The sequence below is a fragment of the Culex pipiens genome, chromosome 3 (assembly GCF_016801865.2).
Source record: "Culex pipiens pallens isolate TS chromosome 3, TS_CPP_V2, whole genome shotgun sequence".
NCBI classification, from domain to species: domain Eukaryota; kingdom Metazoa; phylum Arthropoda; class Insecta; order Diptera; family Culicidae; genus Culex; species Culex pipiens.
In genome coordinates, this window is record NC_068939.1 from 33670336 (window position 1) to 33692114 (window position 21779).

The 21779-nt window shown below is 37.1% G+C and overlaps 2 protein-coding genes across 2 annotated transcripts; both read left to right on the forward strand.

Annotated features, from left to right (window-relative positions):
- Positions 1 to 1049: 1049 nt before the first annotated feature.
- Positions 1050 to 2784, forward strand: LOC120429924 (cuticle protein 8-like). The gene is made up of 3 exons (XM_039595021.2): positions 1050 to 1188; positions 1341 to 1692; positions 1753 to 2784. The coding sequence occupies exons 1-3, from the start codon at positions 1183 to 1185 to the stop codon at positions 1827 to 1829; spliced, it is 435 nt and encodes a 144-aa protein (XP_039450955.1). The 5' UTR covers positions 1050 to 1182; the 3' UTR covers positions 1830 to 2784.
- Positions 2785 to 8391: 5607 nt separating this feature from the next.
- LOC120430196 (uncharacterized) lies at positions 8392 to 19156 on the forward strand. The gene is made up of 4 exons (XM_039595279.2): positions 8392 to 8712; positions 17722 to 17899; positions 17966 to 18137; positions 18193 to 19156. The coding sequence occupies exons 1-4, from the start codon at positions 8629 to 8631 to the stop codon at positions 19091 to 19093; spliced, it is 1335 nt and encodes a 444-aa protein (XP_039451213.2). The 5' UTR covers positions 8392 to 8628; the 3' UTR covers positions 19094 to 19156.
- Positions 19157 to 21779: the final 2623 nt, after the last annotated feature.

Genomic DNA, 21779 nt, shown 5'->3' on the forward strand with positions numbered 1-21779 from the left:
ACTTTTTGCCTTCTATTACAGAGCAAAATAGTACTGAGCTATAATCTCAAATCTTAAACTCAGTATATTTTCCATACTATTTTTTATGGATTGAAGTGACCTTTTTTGAGAGCAAAAAATGTTGTACCAAACTGCACCAATTACTTAAAGTGATGAAAGTTCATGTGAAACATTTAACAGAGGCAGTGCAATGGAAGGCGAAATTTCAATCTTTACTTTGGCTAAACCCTTTACACGAGTAAACTACACTTCTTTCGAAACAGAGTGTCCCCTGGAGCAACTTCGACCCAGCTGCCAAACTACACAGAACTGCACCGCACTGTTTCTTTGCACAACTTCTGGAAGACTGCAATTTTCTCACATAATCCTGGTGCTGTCAAAGCAGCTGCAGCCTAAAATGGGCCACCTCTGTTGCAGCAGCTCGATTTCCAATTTCAACGACACGTCCCGTTTAATAGCGGTTGTAGTACAAGGCACTTTGTGTGTGATATGTTCCACGAGGGGGTGTCCGTCCGCCAGTCCTCTAAACTCGCAGGCAGCAGACAGAACTTCAACCTTTCTGCCGCCGAAAGCTCGCTCGTTCTGTTTCGAGATCAGAGTACAACGACGACGGTAGTTGGGAAATTATGAGATTCTCTCACCGCCGCCGTGTGGACTCTCCCTCTGGACTGGGTCGGCCTGTACGAGTGCGGGGTTCGTCGCTCTCTCGCTAGCGTGCGCGCGTTCAAGTCTCTCGCGTTTCTTTTTTGGGGGGCCTTCCAAATGAATGAAATGCAGTGGCGCGGTGACGTCGGCGGTGGCGACGGTAGAGTTCGCGACTTGTAAGACCGTATCGGTTGGTTCTTCCACACAGCCCTGTGCTGGGTACTAAGAGCTTTGGGTAGTAGTAGCGGCGGCAACAGCTCTCAGCATCCCCCTCCTCTGGGCTGGTTGGTTGTTGGTACGGCAAGAAGTGAAAAACGAGGCGGAGAGGCTGGTCCTGGGCCGATCGACGATTCTAGGCAAAAGTTGGCTGCTGCAGCCACACAAAAAAAAATCCGAGTTTCCAATCGGTATAAAAGACGTTATGGCCATTGCAATAGTCATCAGTTCAGTTTGGTTCTTTGGAATACAGTGTCTCAGAGCAGCACATTGAGAAGTTTGTTCTAAGTTGTGATTAAGAAGCAACCCCAAATAGTTACCATGAAGGTACGGTTGAGCTGAGTGTTTAGAATTTGAGCATTCTAGAGTGTGCTTGAGTTGAATAGCTTGAACTAGATGGACTTTGTGGAAGACTGTGGTTCCTGACAGTGAAGTGTGGTTTCCTAATGAGTGTTCTGTATGTGTTTTACTTTCCACAGTGCTTTGTTGCCATTGCCCTGCTAGCCGTTGCCGTTAGCGCATCGCCCATCGATCCCTATGGCCACTATGCTGCCCCAGCTCTGGTGCACGCCGCCCCTCATTATGCCGCTCCAGTTGTCCACGCTCCGTTGGTGAAGCACGTCGTTGCTGAGCCAGTTGCCTACCCCAAGTACTCGTTCAACTACGGAATCAAGGACCCCCATACCGGAGACATCAAGTCCCAGGCTGAGGAGCGCGACGGAGATGTTGTCAAGGGACAGTACTCCCTGGTCGAACCTGACGGTTCGGTGCGCACCGTTGACTACACCGCCGATGACCACAACGGATTCAACGCCGTCGTGCACAAGTCTGGTAAGTAACGACACAGCCTGGCTCCTGAGAAGTTCAGGGAATAACGGCTTCATTTTACAGCCCCAGCTGTCCACAAGGTTGTTGCCCCAGTTGCCCACTACGCCCCAGCTCCAGTCCTGAGCCACTACGTCCACTAAGTGTCCGCTAGCAGCTGGACCGGCTGAGCCACGCTTAACCGGGCCGTTTAAGTCACTCTCTCACTTGCCACTATGTCTCCGCCAAGAAGCTTCGAATACTTCAAAGCAACACTACTCACTCGTATAAATCGTTAAGGATCATAAACAAAAAACAAAAACACACACACACATGAAGCCCGCTATCATCGAATGTAATCGTTTATATTTTTTGTTTGTTAAGTAATTATCGAATTCTTCTACAACTATCAATCTATCTTTCAAACTCAAACACGTGCTCGACGTCGCGACGGCAGCGTCGCTTTCTCCTCTCTCCCGAAGTCTGGCCCCTGCAGGTCACTCATGAGCGAGCGAAGAGAGAGCGCCGCGCCTGAAACATTCCATCGCGCTTGAAACATTTCAAGCGGTGAGTTTCACACCCCCAGAAAACGTGCCAAAAAGATCAAATCGAGACGATTTAACGCAAGCAAGTCAAACACAGTTTTGCCACCTGCCAGACCTATACTAATCTATTCAAAGTGGTGGCTTTCCACAGACTTATTTTCAAGTCTTCAAATTTCCACCCTCCTTCTTCCGAAGGAAAGAGGTCCTACCTTACCATTGATGTTTGAGTGCTAGCACCCCTCTCTTAAATGTGATAATTGTTATCTCTTATTACCTCTCTATCTCACTGTTACACACACTTTCATTGTTACTATCGAACTTCCACTACTATTTATCTCTTGCCTTTAGAAGTCTTTTCTTCCCCTTAGTCATCTGCTTTAAACAACAAAACATGAGATAAACACAAAAAAGATCAACAAAAGCGTGAATTGTTTTATATAAAAAATGTGTATTTTTAATAAACATTAGAAAATTGTCACCGCATTCCAGCATGCCAGCGAATGTGGGTGAGCAAAACCAAAAAAAGAACAAACTGTAAATACAGAAATAAAAAAATATTTTATACAAAAAAAAATCACAACACTTATCATTGCAAAAAAAAAAAATCCATTGAGAAATGTCCCATCTACCACCCCCTTACAAGTAAAGCAACCTTGCGCAACTGGTTCACAGCCAACATTCCCGTGCACGGCGCCCAACCGTTGGACGGTGGGCAAGGTCGGCCTGCCTGCGAGCCACCACTTATGGCCACGACGACGAGTCAGTGTGTTTCGAAAACATCGTGATCGTCAAGTGCACTCTCCGTATGGTGCGTGAGGTATAGCCACGTGCTGCTCGACATATGGCGCGAACGCCAAGAAGTGAGTCACGGTCAAGTGGGGCAGACTGCTGCAGCAAAGGTTTGTGGAGCCTAGGAAAAATGTAATGTTCGAAATTGTTAGTTTTCTGTGAGTTTTCGATCAACGATTTTTGTGTTTTTTTTTAATTGGTTAAAACTTTGTGAACTTTCTCCATGTCCAAGGAACCAAATTTTACATGTAGTACGCTGCCCATGTTCGCATAAATGTCCCATAAGCAAAAACAGCATGCTGAGAAAAACGCATTTGAAGTTTGTCCCACACATAAGGCTACGTGTTAAGTTTTAACGAAAAAAACTAGATTTCCTCCTGATATCTAGTTCAAAGTACTGGATGTTATAGGCTTTTCTGAAAGATCACACGATTTTGAACAAAACTGCATCAATAACTTAAAACGATGAAAATGCATATGGGACATTTATGCGAACATGTGCAGTATAATGCATTTTTAAACGTGTATGGTTTTTTATTCAAAAAAAATGTCATATTTTATCATTTTTCCGATTTCAAACGATTAAAGATAGAACAAATGTAACGAATTAGGATAGTTGCTTGAGTTATATTTTTTGCACAATGCTTTGATATTATATTTTGTTGATTTCGGTTAAAAGAAAATAAGTACACCATTCAAACTGTAGTCCTCCTATGGTCCAGTGGGTTAAGGTGACTGGAATAGAGATAAAAGATATATGCATCGTTGCATCGTATCGAAAAGTGGTCAGAGAAAATCTTGAATTTCAATTTCAATTCGGTTTTATTTGTGAATAATCAATTTACAATGAGTTCATTTAGGTATACAACAGAGTTTTGGTGTTCCTATCAGCTGTGTTTTACATCGTAGTTCAATCGAAAAATTATTACTTATAACTATGGAATAGACAAGAGTAAGAAAAAGTTTTCAATAGAGACAATCTTGTAGGAAATTTTATGGACTTTCTGAAAAAAAAATGACTGAAATAAAAATACACGTCACTTTTAAGGAATTTTATGGATTTTAAGTTTAAAAGTTTAAAACGATTTTTTATATACACTTTTTGTGGAGAAAGCCTTACATTTGAAAACTTACAAAAATGCAGGATGGAGCAACTCTCCTTAAACATACAAAAATCATTTATAAAAAATGATTTTTAAGTGGTCTAGACGTTGATTTTTTTTGTGCGTTTACTATTTCTAGATGAAAAAAATGATTTTTCAGTCTTGCATTTTTTTCATGGGAAGGTCTCCAATTTTCTATATGTTTGTCTTTGATCGCAATTCAAATGTCTAAATTACAATATTAAAAAAACACCCTTCTCAGATGTTATTATCGAGTGCAATTGTCTCTAAGGCCACAAATTGCTCATGCTCAATATAAGCATAGATATGCCCAGTTTTCTGAAATAAATATGACCATACTCCAAAATTACTAATTTTAATTACCTTTCACATGATGGACACTGCCTACTGAGTTTTGTAATGAATGCTATAGAATAATTTTCATGAATTTCGTCAAAACTTGTTAAAAATGTTTATGTTTCATTAAAATATTATCATCATAAAACATATCTAAGTAGGCAGTGCCCTTCATGTGAATGGTAATTAAATTAAGAAATTTTGGAAAAAGGCACTATTTATTTCAGGAAATTGGACATATCTCTGCTTATATTGAACCAAAACTGATACTTTTTTTTATGGAACTTGTTCAGTAAACTGTTCTCTACAATGTGATTGATTCTAAAATGTTTTAAAATGTAATAGTGTGATGTGGCAGAGGATTGAAAAAATAATTGTCGGAACCTATTGGGTAATAAACAGCTTATTAAATAAATAATCTATGTTATGCATTATTTAGTGCTCAAATTTGTATCCGGGCAATGTGTTGCTGTATTTTCATGACAAATTGTACAAAAAAAGATTTATTTTCGGTCGTATCGGGGTTTCCAGTTTGGATTTTGGAGTAATTTCAAAGAATGCTAGAAATCTGGTAAATTTGGTTCGATTTTTTTTGTGGAGGTCAAATATAGTTGGTTAGGTTCCCCAAGGCATATTCATAAAAAGTTTGAGTGATAACAACATGAATGCACCGATATTCTGAGACTTTTTTGAACAAATATCCCATAAAATCCCCCCCGACGAAATATTTCGGTATACCCCGCAAAATGTTGGGAAAAAGCCCTTTCACGGTGCCAAATATCAGACTTATCGATTTTTTTATGTCTCCGTTCGGATTTTAGTCTATATTATCACCAGTTAATAGGGATCAATTAATTTATTGCAGGCTTTTAAAACTTCAAAAACATTTCCCGGGAAATTCAAAATCCAGAAATCGCCTTTGTCACAAATAAAGAAACAAAAAAAAAAAAACGCAAAATTAACATTTTCAAGACATTAAATTTGTAAAACCTCGATACCATACCCATACTTATTTAAATCATTGCATTCAAAAAAATATCCTCACAAAAATAAAATAATTTAAAAAAAGCTGAGTTATGGCTGATCTAAAAAGTGTCTTCCTATTTTAACTACAAGAATTTCGCCGTCTTGGGCTCCTAAGTGATTGAGTACGACATGGAGCGACGGTGCCGGATACCCATATGTACTACTTAGAATTTAAGAGCACCCGCGGCGGGATTCAAACCAGCAAACTCTGGATTGTGAGTCCAGCGCGCGGTTCGATTGATCCACACGGGTGGGCCAAACATAATGTCGGTTATTGTAAAAACATGCATTTTCAAAATGTTAGCCAATTTTTGAGAAATTTGCTCTAAAAGAATATGTGAGAAAGTATGAATACAAACATAAATAAGCTAACAGACAGGACCTTTTCAATACTTTAGTTTCTACCAAAACCTCTGTCAACTTTTAACAATTTCAGAAATCGACTGATTGCTTGTTTCCATTCTTTTTAACAGAGCAAAGTACAATCGAATGAGACCGTTGCAAATATTTTTCAAAGTTAATGTCGCCTTCCCTTCAAAATCGCTCCGAAAAATCAGGGGGCAAAAAATATATTTTCAAAAAACTTCAAAATTTTAAAGGAAACAGATATCTAATCAACTGAACACTATTTTAAATGCATTTTACCGCATTTAAAACACTTTTTTTCATTCAAATGTTAATACCATGGCTTGTAATTTCAATTTATATAGATATTTTTTTGAAAAATATTTGCAATGGCCTAACTCTGTTTTGGTATCGAAAGGAACATTCAGGTCAATGAACAACATAAATTTAGTAACGTGTCTTGTTATTTAAGGAAGAGGAAAATCCATCAAATAAAGAAGAATTATCGGAAAATCAGAAATCGACAACCGGAGAATCCACTGTACTGATTTTCACAGTTTTGCCTTCCTCACCTTACTGAGGAAAGTCTTTAAATCACTCGAAAAATGAAAATTTTATTTGATCCGTCTTGGGGCCCAAAAGTCGCTATCGAAAAGTATAAAGTTTAGGAATGCGCTGACAACCCTATCAAGAATTACGCTTAAAATGTGAGGAAGGCACCAACCAGCAACCACCAAAGGGTGGATTAAGTAACGTTTTTGCCTTCCTCACCTTACTGAGGAAAGGCTATAAAATCACTCGAAAATTGAACTTCTCAATTAGACCTCCTAGACCCACCTTCACGTATACCTATCGACTCAGAATCAAATTCTGAGCAAATGTCTGTGTGTGTGGTGGGATGTTGATGAAAAAATTGTCACTCGATTATCTCGACATTGGCTGAACTGATTTTGACCGTTTTGGCGTCATTCGATCCGTCTTGAGGTCCCATAAGTCGCTATTAAAAATTATGCAGTTTAGTAAAGTACTTCAAAAGTTATGCTAAAAAAACGAGTTTAGCAAAAGTCCGGAAGATTGTAAAAAGGGTGGTTTTTGTAAGAAAACCCGCCATGCTATATATTTTCAGAAAGGTATTTAAAAGACCTTTCCAACGCGTCCACATTGAAGATCTGGCCATCCTATCAAAAGTTATAAGCACTTAAGTGTAATTTATACGCTTTTTGGAGGCCGGATCTCAGATATGTTGATGAAAACGTTGTCCGGATCTCTCATGCGACCTATCGTTGGATAGGTATTCAAAAGAGCTTTCTAATGCGTCCAAAACATTAATGATCTGACAACCCTATCAAAAGTTATAAGCCTTAAGTGTTATTTAAGCACTTTTTCGAGGCCGGATCTCAGATATTTTGATGAAAATGCTGTCCGGATCTCTCATGTGACCTATCGTTGGATAGGTATTCAAAAGAACTTTCCAACGCGTCCAAAACATTGAAGATCTGACAACCCAATCAAAAGTTATAAGCACTTATGTGTTATTTACGCGCTTTTTGCATTTTGGATAGCACCCTTTAAATGTGAGGAAGGCGCCAACCACCTAAGGGTGGATTAAGTAACGTTTTTTTAGAAAGTTTGCTCACTAAAACGATGCATTATTACCGGCTTTTAATTAATTTACGATCATTCCTGGAAGAAGTTCCATTTCTCTTATTTAAATGTACTCCCCATAAACTCCACCCAAAACAGAAGTCCCTCCCAGTCACGATCTGCCAAATAAATTTGATTCTTCAGTAGTTAAACGCCGTTAAAGCACCATTAATTGGACGTATCGCGTGCTTCCTACTCAAGCGAAGGGGGTGTGAGGTACTTTATCTACCTGTCCCAAACTGTGCTGGCCAAACTTCAATTAGCGCAAAACCGTGAATCATCCCCTCCTGTCATCGGAGCTGCTACAGGAACGACCACTCGAGAAAGTCAAGTCCCTGGCGAGTGACCACATCTGAGAGTGGTTGATTTATTGCCCCCCTCTCGGGGTTGTAAAGTAACGGTGCTTGGTGGGGGAGGAAGTTCCCACGGCACTTGAAAGAGTATGTTGATGGAGTTGTCATCAAAGAGTGGCATTGTTTTGGACCAGTTTGTCGAATGAAAGTTAAGATGTTTGCCATATTCGCGATTTATTGTTGTTTTGGTCAGAAAGTAAAATCAAAAGTAATCAAATCACGATCATTTCGGGTTTGTCTCTAGTCGAACGATTCTTCCAAATCTTAAATTCGTCCCTCCTTCATTCTACTCATTTTGAGTTTAGCCATCTTTATCTTTTCTTCTTTATTGCCTTAGTCATCGTGATGTTCCGTCTCTGGCGAAAGAATGCTTTCTTTCTTCCTTTCCTTTAACCCGAAGCTTTTAGACGATTTTTTTTTCGTTTCGCGTCAAATACAAACACCGAACGGAACAAACAAAAGCCCGCAAAATGTGCGAAAAGAAATTTCGCATCTCAAATGTGTGCGTGTTATAAATACAATTGTCAAAGCGCCGAATCAAACCAGTCTGACATTGGCGGCGGCGGTCAACTTCCGCAAACATCTCAGAAACAGAAACTCAAGATCTTCACTCCTCATCTCATTCGGGATTCGGGACTCGACTCAGCCGGGAGTGAATAAATGAGTGTGGCGCGTGGTTAAAAAAAAACAGTGACACACACACATACGCGTGTGGACATTTGTCTTGTTTGGCAAATTGGTTGATTTTTTTTTTGTTCGGGAACGGATCGTGACTCGGTAATTGAGTTAATGCCCTCTTGAATGGACTTGTTGAACGTTGTGAAAAGAAAGATGAAGATCAATTGTGCCGCGGTGGGGAGCAGGATGAAGCTGTCAGTGATTATTGTAAGTGAAGTGTTATTTTTTCACTTTTGTGAGAGTTTAAGCGAAAATGAAGTTGTTGCTGGCATGATGATTTTTTTTTTAATAAATAATTAAAAGTATGTGAAGATTTTAAGTACAAAACGATGTGTTTTACCGAATCGGGGATTGTGTACGTTTTGTATATCTTGTGTGAAACTAACAGTATAAAAATTGATTTGTTGAGGGATAATCAAAAAATAACTTTTAAAATATTGCAACGATGTAGAGAAATCGACAAATTCAGAGCGTAATTCTTGCGTGCTATCCGATGCTTATACATTACAAAGGAGACGCACAATACTTGAAATATGAGAAACGCAGATCAAGAAGCGTGTTCTATTTTGTAATTCAGGTTCTTATTTTTTATCTAAAGGTAGAGTAGGTATATAAGATTGTATAAGTTTAAAAAAAATATACATTTTGCTGATGAAAATAACACGGAAATTGGAAACTGTGGACATTTTTCATGTTTCTTTATTTATTTCCCTTGATTGCACTGCACAGAAAAAAACTCATGGTAATATTACATCTGGGAAGGGGTACATCTTTTATGTCAGAAAAAAGTGTAATTTTACCTCTGAAAATGTGTAATTTTATCACATTTCTAGTGTAATGTCACTTTTTCAGTCAAAATTGAGGTAAAATTACATCATAAAAGAGGTAATATTCAACCTTCCAAAATTACAGCTTCCAAATTTACATTATTTTTTTCTGTGATGGCTGAACAGATTTCGATCAAACCGGTCTCCGAATGTTAGAAAACTGGCCAAAACACAACTCAAGTCCAGGATGTTAAACATTATTAGTTAGGTAATCAAAAGATCTTTCTAACGAGTCCAAAACATTGAAAATCTGGCAACCCTGTCTCAAGTTATGACCACATAAGTGATACTTCGATGCCTCTGTGCTTTCTTATGTTAACTAGATAGGAAAACAAGCAAGCTTACACAGAAAAAAAATCATGGTAATATTACATCTGGGAAGGGGTACATCTTTTATGTCAGAAAAAAGGTGTAATTTTACCTCTAGAAATGTGTAATTTTACTACTTTTCTGGTGTAATGCCACTTTTTCAGTCTAAATTGAAGTAAAATTACATCATAAAAGAGGTAATATTCAACCTTCCAAAATTAAAGCTTCCAAATTTACATTATTTTTTACTGTGTAGTACAAGAGAGCTCAGATGCATCATGACCTAATAAAAATAGATGAATTTGTGTCCAAACTCATCATATCACCCAATGTTGGTAAAATGTGAGGAAGGCACCAACCACATCTATAGGTGGATTAAATAAGTTTTCAGTTTAAAATTTAACACTAGTTTGTATAACATTTAAAGTTGAAATCTAATCAATGGTTTCCAAGATATCATCGATTTAAAACTAAGGGGTCAATTGGGTAGAACTTGAAAAAAAGCCTTTTTTTTGGTAATTTTTATTCTTTGCAAGGCCATCTCATCAACCAAATTTCGGATTTATATTGTCCAAAAAAGCAAATTGTAGATAATATTCTCAGCTTTTTCAATATATTTATTTCAAATATGAATAATTGGAAATGGGTTTCACGGTGCTTTTTTTTAAATACAAAAGTTTCTACCGATTTTGAAATCAATTTTACATCCAAAAACATTTTTTTTTATTTTGTGTATGTATTTTCGATAGTTAACATAAACCATTATTAAAAAATATAACTTGGTCAAAAACAAAATTTCCATCATATCATATATCGACTTATCAAAAATGATAGGGGTATAAGTTTACTTAAAAAAGGGTTTTTTTTTAAAGTAGAGCAGTTCTCTACGGAATCGGTCTTTTTTTCTTTAATTTTAATTTTTGTATTTTTTAATCTGGCTGAAACTTTTTTGGTGCCTTCGGTATGCCCAAAGAAGCCAATTTGCATCATTAGTTTGTCCATATAATTTTCCATACAAATTTGGCAGCTGTCCATACAAAAATGAGACGCGGGTTCGATTCCCGCCTTATCCACTGAGCTTCTATCGGATGGTGAAGTAAAACGTTGGTCCCGGTTTCTCCTGTCTCGTCAGAGGCGCTGGAGCAGAAATCCCACGTTAGTAGAGGAAGGCCATGCCCCGGGGGGCGTAGTGCCAATAGTTTCGTTTTTTCGTTTTTCCATACAAAAATGATATGTGAAAATTAAAAAATCTGTATCTTTGAAGGAATTTTTTGATCGAGTTGGTGTCTTCGACAAAGTTGTAGGTATGGATATGGACTACACTGAAAAAATGATACACGGTAAAAAAAAAATTGGTGATTTTTTATTTAACTTTTTGTCACTAAAACTTGATTTGCAAAAAAACACTATTTTAAATTTTTTTTATTTTTTGATATGTTTTAGAGGACATGAAATGCCAACTTTTCAGAAATTTCCAGAATGGGCAAAAAATCTTTGACCGAGTTATGATTTTTTGAATCAATACTGATTTTTTCAAAAAATCGAAATATCGGTCGCAAAAATTTTTCAACTTCATTTTTCGATGTAAAATCGAATTTGCAATCAAAAAGTAGTCTAGTGAATTTTTGATAAAGTGCACCGTTTTCAAGTTATAGCCATTTTTAGGTAACTTTTTTGAAAATTGTCGCAGTTTTTCAATTTTTATAATTAGTGCCCATGTTTGCCCACCTTTGAAAAAAATATTTTTGAAAAGCTGAGAAAATTCTCTATATTTTGCTTTATTGAACTTTGTTGATGCGACCCATAGTTGCTGAGATATTGCTATGCAAAGGCTAAAAAACAGGAAAATTGATGTTTTCTAAGTCTCACCCTAACAACCCACCATTTTCTAATGTCGATATCTCAGCAACTATAGGTCCGATTTACAATGTTAACACATGAAACATTCGTGAAATTTTCCGATCTTTTCGAAAAAAATATTTTCAAAAATTTAAAATCAAGGCTAACATTTAAAACGGGCCAAACATTCAATATTACGCCCATTTGAAATGTTAGTCTTGATTTTAAATTTTTGAAAATATTTTTTTCAAAAAGATCGGAAAATTTCACGAATGTTTTATATTTTAACATTGTAAATCGGACCATTAGTTGCTGAGATATCGACATTAGAAAATGGTGGGTTGTTTGGGTGAGACTTAGAAAACATCAATTTTCCTGTTTTTAAACCTTTGCATAGCAATATCTCAGCAACTATGGGTCGCATCAACAAAGTTCAATAAAGCAAAATATAGAGAATTTTCTCAGCTTTTCAAAAATATTTTTTCAAAGGTGGGCAAACATGGGTACTAATTTTAAAAAATGAAAAACTGCGACTATTTTCAAAAAAGTTACCTAAAAATGGCTAAAACTTGACAACGGTGCACTTTATCAAAAATTCACTAAAGTACTTTTTGATTGCAAATTCGATTTTACATCGAAAAATGAAGTTGAAAAATTTTTGCGACCGATATTTCGATTTTTTGAAAAAATCAGTATTGATTCAAAAAATCATAACTCGGTCAAAGATTTTTTGCCCATTCTGGAAATTTCTGAAAAGTTGGCATTTTATGTCCTCTAAAACATATCAAAAAATAAAAAAAAATTAAAATAGTGTTTTTTTGCAAATCAAGTTTTAGTGACAAAAAGTTAAATAAAAAATCACCAAAATTTTTTTTTACCGTGTATCATCAAAAACACTATTTAAATTTTTTTTTATTTTTTGATATGTTTTAGAGGACATGAAATGCCAACTTTTCAGAAATTTCCAGAATGGGCAAAAAATCTTTGACCGAGTTATGATTTTTTGAATCAATACTGATTTTTTCAAAAAATCGAAATATCGGTCGCAAAAATTTTTCAACTTCATTTTTCGATGTAAAATCGAATTTGCAATCAAAAAGTACTTTAGTGAATTTTTGATAAAGTGCACCGTTTTCAAGTTATAGCCATTTTTAGGTAACTTTTTTGAAAAGTTAAATAAAAAATCACCAAAAATTTTTTTACCGTGTATCATTTTTTTTTCAGTGTAGTCCATATCCATACCTACAACTTTGTCGAAGACACCAACTCGATCAAAAAATTCCTTCAAAAGATACAGATTTTTGAATTTTCACATATCATTTTTGTATGGACAGCTGCCAAATTTGTATGGAAAATTATATGGACAAACTAATGATGCAAATTGGCTTCTTTGGGCATACCGAAGGCACCAAAAAAGTTTCAGCCGGATTAAAATATACAAAAAAAATCGAATGACCGAAAACTCAGAGAATTGCTCAGTAAGTATTTTTGTTTGGAATAGCCCTATCATAACCAACAACTACTAACTAACTAACAAATTTGCCAAAGACACCAAATCGATCAGAAAATCTCTTCTCGAGTTGCAGAATGTTTTCATAACACTTTTTCTATGGACAGCAATGATGCCAAATTTTGTACATGGAATACAGATACTACAGATTTGCTCAACTACTAAAATAACCGTAAACCGGGGTGATATTGAACCATACTGAACTGCAACGGTCAGTATGATTCCATATCATTCCGTACGTTTTTAATTTGAACTCTACATTTTGCGGAAAACCATCAAAGTCACCCCGGTCTACAGTAAATTATTTTTTGATGATTTTTTATGAAATATGAAATTTATGACACAACTGAGTTAAAAAATCATACATATACATTACATCTGCGAATGTTGACAGAACTAGTGTCAGATAAAAAGTGTAATATTACTTCTAAAATGTTTAATCTTTCAATGTGTAATATAACTTATTCCACATAAATTTATGTTAAATCAACAAGGAAAATACATTGTCAATGCTTAAAATTGTGACACACATTCTAAAATTATGAATAAAAACTTGTTTAGCCCAAAAATAATGTAAGTTAAAATTTAAAATAATTGTTCGTATTTAAAATTAAATATTTCTTTTTATATTTGGTCACTTTATAAAAGTTGTCGTTTTTTTCAATAGACAATGTATTTTCCATCAAAATCGATCGATTTACCCTTCAATTTAGCGATTATCACCACGTTTTCAATAAGATTTTGCTTAAAAATTATAAATAAATATATCTCGAGTAGATTAAAACCTACAAATTTGGCGCCTTCGACAAACTTTCATAAAATTTTCTTCTCTACAACTTTGCCGAAGACACCAAATCCCTACAACGTCATCCAACAAAGATAGTTTTTGGTTGACACCCTGGAAGGTCGTCACCCTGTATGTCAATAACTTCAAAAGATAGCCCTTATCAAGTACAACAACTCTTCCCAAGACACCATTTGGCTAGGACGACAAAAAAAGGAGTTATCAATTTATTCCACTTAATTTTGCCATTCCGAACACTGTGCAGTGGTCTAGATCGCAAAATTAAGTGGAAAATGGATTTTCCGAAAAATGGTGACGTTTTGGAGCTTTGGTGTCTTGAGAAGAGTTGTTGCAAATGGAAAGGGGCAACATTTGGTTTGGTTTAAAATTAGGGTGGTTCACGATTAGGGTGAATTTGAAAATCTAACTTTACACGAATATTTTTGGGAATTTTTATGTCTTCTAAAAAGTTGTTGGGCTGGCCAATTCAAGCAACTTTGTCCAAGACACCAAAATTTTATCTCGTAATCTACGTCTTCTATGACCAAATGTATAGAAAGCATCTGAGCAAACCTTAAAAAAACAGTTTTTTGAACGTGGCAATTCAGGGATAACTTTTAAAGAAAAGTGATATTGGGAGCACTTTTAGAGCTCTAAAAAACGAACATTTTCATTTTTTGATATGTCAATTTGGACTTAAGGGTCAAAAGTTACAGCCATTTTAATGTAAAAAATATGCAAATTTAAAACATATCAATTTAAAGCACCATGTTGCATTTGAAAGAGGAGATCTAGCACTACAAACGCTGAAAAAATCTCAGGGGTGTTTTTCTTTAAACTCGAGATATCTTCATTTGAAAAAGTTTAATTTGCAAGGGAAAACCATATGGGACCACCCTGACGAAATTCGAAAATTGTCCAAATATATGTTTTTCCATGTAATTTTGCCCGCTAAATCTGAATCTGCCCTCAGAATTGAGCCAAAGTGTCAACAAAAAGATTTTTGGCCATATTTTGGGTTTAAATGATAATTTTACATGGAGTGGAAGTGGGCTGAGAAAAAACTTTTTTTTTTGCTTCGGAGAAGAATTTTTGAGTTTTGAAATTTTTGTTTTTTTTTTGGCAATATATATACTATGGTGGTCCAAAAATTTCTTATTTTTTTCGAAACTGTCTCAAAACCCTGCACAGATAGAGGCCAACTTTTTTCGGAAGCATTGTTGTGCTAAGCAAACATTTTCTTATGTTCTTTTTGGAAATTTGGATGTCTTCGGATCATATTTAGAACATTAAAAGGCTTATTTGAACGAAAGAACGTAGTCGCTCGATTTTATGGTTTCAAATGTTCAACTTATAGGTCATTTGCAGATGCTTGTATCTTGTTTTTTTTTGTGAAACATATCAATATTTTGTTTGTTGGATTTGAATAAATTACACTGAAAAAAATATGTGAATTTACTCGACACGGAAAAAATGAATTACATGTAAACTCAGTTGATATAAACTTGAGATTTGACGTAAACGGTTGAATCACACGTAAAATCGTGTTTTTACGTATAATTTGTTGCAAATTTACATCAAATTGCATTTGAATTTAAATGTTTAATGACGTGCAAAAGTGTTACATCATAAATGATGTAACATTCGGAAATATTTTTTTGTGTGTATATTTTGGCAGTGCGTGGCCGAATGGTTACGCTGTCCGCTTTGTAAGCGGGGGGTTTCGATTCCCATCTGCTGCAACCTTCCATCGGATGAGGAAGTAAAACGTCGGTCCCGGCCTTAGTTGTTGTTAGGCCGTTAAGTCATTCCAGGTGTTGGAGTCGTCTCCATGCCATAAGTACAAACAACACACCAAACCAAGCCTACTCCGGTGCAATCGCTGGCGGCGGTTGGACTCACAATCCAAAGGTCATCAGTTCTAACACTGGGGTGGAAGGTTCCTTGGAGTAGAAAGAGGTTTGGGTGCTCTCCCCATTCAAGCCTTCGGACTCCTAGGTTCGAGCAGAAACTTGCAATAGAGACCACAAAAGACCCGGGGGTCGTTAATGTGGATGGTTTGATATTTTTTTCTGATTAAACATAGTCATACGTGTATTTCGCATTCCGCAAATTACAAAATCGCTACAAAATATTAAATTGAATTATTTCAGATTAATGGAAATTGAAACCTCTTATTTGTTTAGAAAATGAACTTATCCTGATATCTAACAAAACAAATTTAATTTTAACATTTTTTTAGTTTTTCTTCACTCCCTGAACTTAACAATTCAATAGATTGATAGTATGTTCTCTCTGCGAAAACCAGAATACCTAGATGAATTGACCCAATAACTAACCTTTCTCTTTTTGCAGAACTGGTTTCGGAGGGACCACCATCGCGTAGAACACTTTCTCTCCGCACACACGAATTTGTCCCAATTTCTATGACTTCTCATCAATCATCCCCGGGCCATCTGATCTTCTACCTTCCCCAACAAACCTGTCAATAAACCCATTTTATCTCTCTCCCCCTGAGGGGAGGCATTAACCCCAAACTGCTCTCTTCCATTTCCGGCAAGACCACAATACGACTTGCGGTCACCACGATTAAGAAGCTAAGGTAGCTCTTAATATTCCCGCTTATTAACGAGCCTTCCAGCTGAGTCAACGGCGGCCACTTCGGGGGGCACCGATCCCCCCCCGTTGGGATATGGCCGGCTACCAAAAAATTTGGTACACTTTAGTCCGGCAGGTAGATTGAGTAGGTGTCACCATCACAAGCTCGTCAATCGGGACCGGCAATATTTGCGGAAGGTGCAAAGTGAATGGAACTCCAAGAATATATATGGAGGAGACGCCCACCCGCCCGGACCGACGGGATTTGTTTTGCAATTGGTGTACGATTGTTTGTAATCATCTGCCTCTTGACATCATCTTGAGAGACTTGAAGCGGTTGATGAAATTGAACCGCCGCCCGGTCGTTGTTGTGAGTGGGAATTAATACTGTGTCAATATTGACCGAGTGAAATAAGTCAGTTGGGTTGTTGATTTTGGAACCTGATATTGGGATTCCTTTTGTGGAATCTTATTTCATGATTTTCCCCAAATTATTACATTTTCAAAAATGAAAAACTAAAAACGAAACCAAAATATTAGTTTTACTTTACCTTGTAGCTTTTTCAAAAAAGTGTTAATTGATGTTTTCAAAACCCCAATATCATTTTGCAACAGCATCTCCAACATACATAGAGTTAAATGTTAGTGTATTTCGTAGGCTATAAGCCTGAGGCAGTAACTTTTTGGCAAATCGCAGTTTTTCATAATTTTTTTTATAGAATAAGCTCTAATCACCGTAATCTATTGTCCTGTAGGCAATTTTTGGGCTCGGCTTTTTTTTTTGAAAATTTTACATCAGTTTAAGGTATCGAAGTTGTAAATTTGATTGGAAAAATGCTATTTAGAATGAATTAAAATATTTTTAAAGAATTAATCAAACGCTGAAAGTTTTAATCAAATAAGAGCTCCTCAAAATAATCACACTGTAAACAAATTCTAAACTAATTTTGCTGAAAAAATTACGTTTCTTCGTGGATTATAATCTTTCTAGTTATGAAAAATATGTTAAATTTAACAAGCAATTTTATTCTAAAAACAATTTCAGTCTTTTAATCTTCTTTGTTAATTAAAGTTGTCAAGTTTCAATCTTAATTTCGTTTCAGTGCTTGTTTTATTGCCAAAACTTAAATTATTTCAAATCTGAATCAGGATCTGAAGGTTTTTAAAATACTGACATAATAATTATACACTTCAACTTCCAAATCTGATTCCCGTCCCAATCTTAAATGTTTAATTGGTGCTCCTTAAACGGAATGACTCCCCAAAACTCCAATCTCTCAGCTCCCATCACGCCCAGGCGCCAGAAATAATAAATCAATTTTAATCACGCAACGCCTTTTGTTCAACAGATCCTCCTCGCGCTAGCAATCTCCCAAAGTTATGCAGCCTCCATCGGTGGCGACGAAGCGGCGTTGAAGTCTCCGCAGAAACATCGCACGGCGAAACTTGTACGCGATCTGCCACGCAACTTGGATCCGCGCCTGCAGACGATCGAGTTCCCCTCCTACAACATCCCCAATCCTTACGGTTTGAACTTTTTCGATGATCATTTAAGAATTTTTCGTTAAAATTAAATTGTTTTTTTTTTCGAAGGTCCTGGCACGTACGCGTTTGGGTATGAAATCGAAGATCCGGCAACGGGAAACGTTCAGTTCCGTGATGAGGAGAAACTGCAAAATGGGACGGTTCAAGGATCGTACGGATATCTACAGCCAGATGGTAACGTGATTCGGACGAGGTTTATCGCCGACTTGTATGGCTATCGGTGAGTTGAACTTTACTGTTACGATCTCCTACTATGATCATGTTTATTGTTTCAGAGCAAACACCGAGATCCGACAGGCAAACGGACAGGTCATCGCATCAATACCTACCCACGAGACGATGGAGACACAGGCCAGCAATCAGGATAACGTGGTCGCAGAACCAGCGAATCAATACCCTACCTATAGCATGCCACCAACTTACAGTCCAGCGTTGAACCCCAGCTACATAGATCCGTCGTACACTCAAGCGATCTTGAACCACATCAAGGATCAACAGTACCTTCAAACGCAGGGTTACGTCCAGAATCCCTACGGAATGCCCCAAATGCCCATGTTACGTCCCCCACTTCCTCAAGCTCCCATGTTCTACGACACTTCTTCCAACGGCAACGTCTTCAGCAATTTCTTCAGTCAGTTTCCATCTAACCTGGCTCCTTCCAACATCTACAACAACCTGCAGACGACCTTCCCAAACTTCATCCCGCAGCAGAACCCCTTGAACAACTTCGCAACTAACCTTCAAAACGGCTACCAACAGTTTGCTCAGAACAACCCATTCAACAGTTTCGTCACCAACGCCCAGTCCTCGTTCCAACAGCTGATCCCTCAGAACAACCCCTTCGCCGGGTGGTTCAACCCGAACAACAACAACCCACAACCTCAGCTGTACCTGCAGCAGTCACCGCAACTGTTCAACCGACCCGGCTCGATGGTGTACGGCGACACCGGCACTGTTCCAGCGGGGGTCTACAGCGACATGCCGATGGGTATGAACGGTAACAGAGTGCCCACTACCAAGCGTCGTGGAGTTACCACGACCCGCAGGAAGAACGGGTACAAGACGCGCGATGGCAGCGATTGGTTGGATGACTTTTTGGAGAATCGCAAGCGGGAGGTGGTGTACGGGATGACCACTGCTGCTCCTCAGGCTACCGAGAGTACGGTGAAGGTTTGATTGGAGTCTCGAAACATGCATTTTAATTTATTCTAGATATTAATAAACGACTAAACAAGTGAATCCATAACTATTATTGCTCAGGACCCACCTTCTACAGTTCACTGAATTTGACAAGCCCCACTACTGAAGTCGAGGCCTTACTTTGGGAATCACTAGACTAAACGAATCTAAAAGGATTTGAAACATTAACAGCTCGTCAGCTGTGTGCTATCTTGTGACAACGACCATTTGGTACTTTTCGAGAAAATCGATTTTTAAAGTTTGATGATAAATATTTTCAAAACTATGAATGGTAGAGCCAAACTTTTTGAAGCAATCGGTTCGTATACTATCGTTTAACAAACGCTCCAAGTTTCAACTAATTTGGTTACACTAGTTCAAAGATACAGTAAATTATGTAATCAAAAATCTGAAAAGCACGTGTCACAAGTGTGTTTCGAGAGTAAAATTGTACTACGTGTCACAAGTGTGCACAGAATTTACATACAAACTAAAATAGACTTAAATAAATAGTCTAACCGACTTAATCAGTATATTTTCAAAAACAAAAGATTGCATTGCCTGCAGAAAATATGTATCAACATAAATTTGTGAAAAACAAGAAAACATTTCCACATTTTCCAACAACATGTACTACGTGTCACAAGTGTGCACGATCATTTTGATGATAAATTGGTCTATGTCACAAGTGTGTATTGCGATATCCGAGAAACGGAAGCGAGTTTCCAAAATCGGGTTAAAGCATCTTGTAGTGTTTGTTAAGTATAACAAACCATCATCATTAACTTATTTTCGACCAAAATGGTCTATGTCACAAGATAGCACACAGCTGACGAGCTGTCATCTTGTCCAACACACTCCCATACTGCCTACATTCCAAATCTCCATCCTTGCTTCTGTAAATTCACTCCGCACTTCTGCCTCATGCTTCAAACATACCAACTAAGTTTCTCAGAGCGAGGGTAGTTGCTCCGTCAGCGTGATTTTACTTGTCTTGATCGGTTTCCAAAACTACCCAAGTAACAAGCAAAATGCTTCTACTTCTTAGCAGGTTTTATAAAAGATTTAAAATTTGCTACTCGGTGTTGTGATGATATTGAACAAAACTTTAAAGATTTACGATAGAAATCTCTTAAAAGTATCTTCAAGAGCACCTTAGAAGCATGACACATAGTTTTATGCCACTCTTCGTTGTTTGACTTGAAGTTATCCCAGAGAGGTTATTTTTAAGACCATTTTACATTGCCAAAACTGCCTTAAAACTGAACTAAAACTTCTCCGTTTAATGAAAGCATAATTCAAGAGTCTTTGAACTTGATCTGTCAAATCACTGAATATTCGTACAGTCAGTCAGTTTAGTGACCTCTCCGACACGCAAAATCGGCACGACGCATCCGGACCAGAATTAGGCGTTTCGAGAATGGAGAAAAATGTCCCGCGGAGTGCTAGTGTTTTTATTGGTTTCGTGTTGATTACTGTGACTAAAAATGTTCGTTATTTCAACGTTTTTTTTTCCCTGTGATTTTTTTTCGACAGGTGCTGGCCTAATAAGCCCACCCGGTTGAGGATCTGGATGCCGGTGCGTGCCGCGAGCTCCTGTCCGGCGCCCAGGGCAAACTTTCGTCGGCCTCTACTGATGTGGAACGCGCCGAGGCTGAATTGCCGTTGAAGTGGCCAAGGCTCTCGTCAAGGCTGTCGAATAAGGTGCGAGCAAAACACCAACCTGCCGGTGAATCCGTGTCCAGTACCCGTCCTTACATTTAGATTCAAGTGCGAGATCAGTGTTTTCTTCAAAAGTCGCGGCCGTTCAATGAATAAATAAAAAGATTTGAAAAATAATTAACACCATTGTTTTAATCCAACGACAAAAAAGCATTTCCAAAAATCTTTTTCGGATCTACCTCCTGCAAACAAATATGTGCATGCGCTACGGTCGCAATACTACGCGTTTTACTCTGCGATAAAACCGCATTAAAGCTTACTGCAGTCTACATGTTCTTACTTAATCTTGAACAAGAGCTTCTCAAGAAACATAGCTCTAATAACTGCTTTGAGTAAGAGAGAATAGATTTGATGAGATCAGCCATATTAACATGAAAAAATAACGCCCAAAAACGGAAGCCATGTTGATTTTTCTGCTGATGTAGAATTAATTGTTCCATTAAAAATTACAAATCATAGTAATTTTGAAAGATTCATACCTTCGATGCATATTTTTTCGAGGCATCTAAGAAAATTGATCAGTGAAATTTTTATGGCAAGAATTTTACGATAAAAATGGCTGCGTAAAGTCACAGTTATATTTATTTGGTTATTATAATATAATTATCGGTGTTAGCTTAAGTTCATCGGCCATTTGAGAATTAATTTCGAAAAGATTAAATGGATTTCACGAAATAAAATTCAGAACTGGTTTTCCTTCGACAAATCTTTTTTATAATCAACGAGAGCAAATAAGTTTAAGTTCACTTTATTACAGTCTTGAAGATCTCTTCTATGATGTTATAAATTTTTGAAGCTTGAGAATAAGTTTTAGAATAGCAATAAAGAGCATTTGCAGATTATTGTAAAAATCAACGTCAAAGTTGCTTAGTTTTAAATTACTCCGCATAAACGCTCTTGATAACCTCCTAAAATAGTCCACTTTGCTCTTAACTCAGGTTTAACGCTGATTTATTGTTGT

Excerpts from the sequence above, each read along its gene's own strand:
- LOC120429924 (XM_039595021.2), top strand. Across the intron at positions 1,693-1,752 it reads CGCCGTCGTGCACAAGTCTG|CCCCAGCTGTCCACAAGGTT; the intron begins GTAAGTAACGAC and ends TTCATTTTACAG.
- LOC120430196 (XM_039595279.2), top strand. The coding sequence starts at position 8,629 with ATGGACTTGTTGAACGTTGTGAAAAGAAAGATGAAGATCAATTGTGCC. Across the intron at positions 17,900-17,965 it reads CAACATCCCCAATCCTTACG|GTCCTGGCACGTACGCGTTT; the intron begins GTTTGAACTTTT and ends TTTTTTTCGAAG. Across the intron at positions 18,138-18,192 it reads GCCGACTTGTATGGCTATCG|AGCAAACACCGAGATCCGAC; the intron begins GTGAGTTGAACT and ends TTATTGTTTCAG.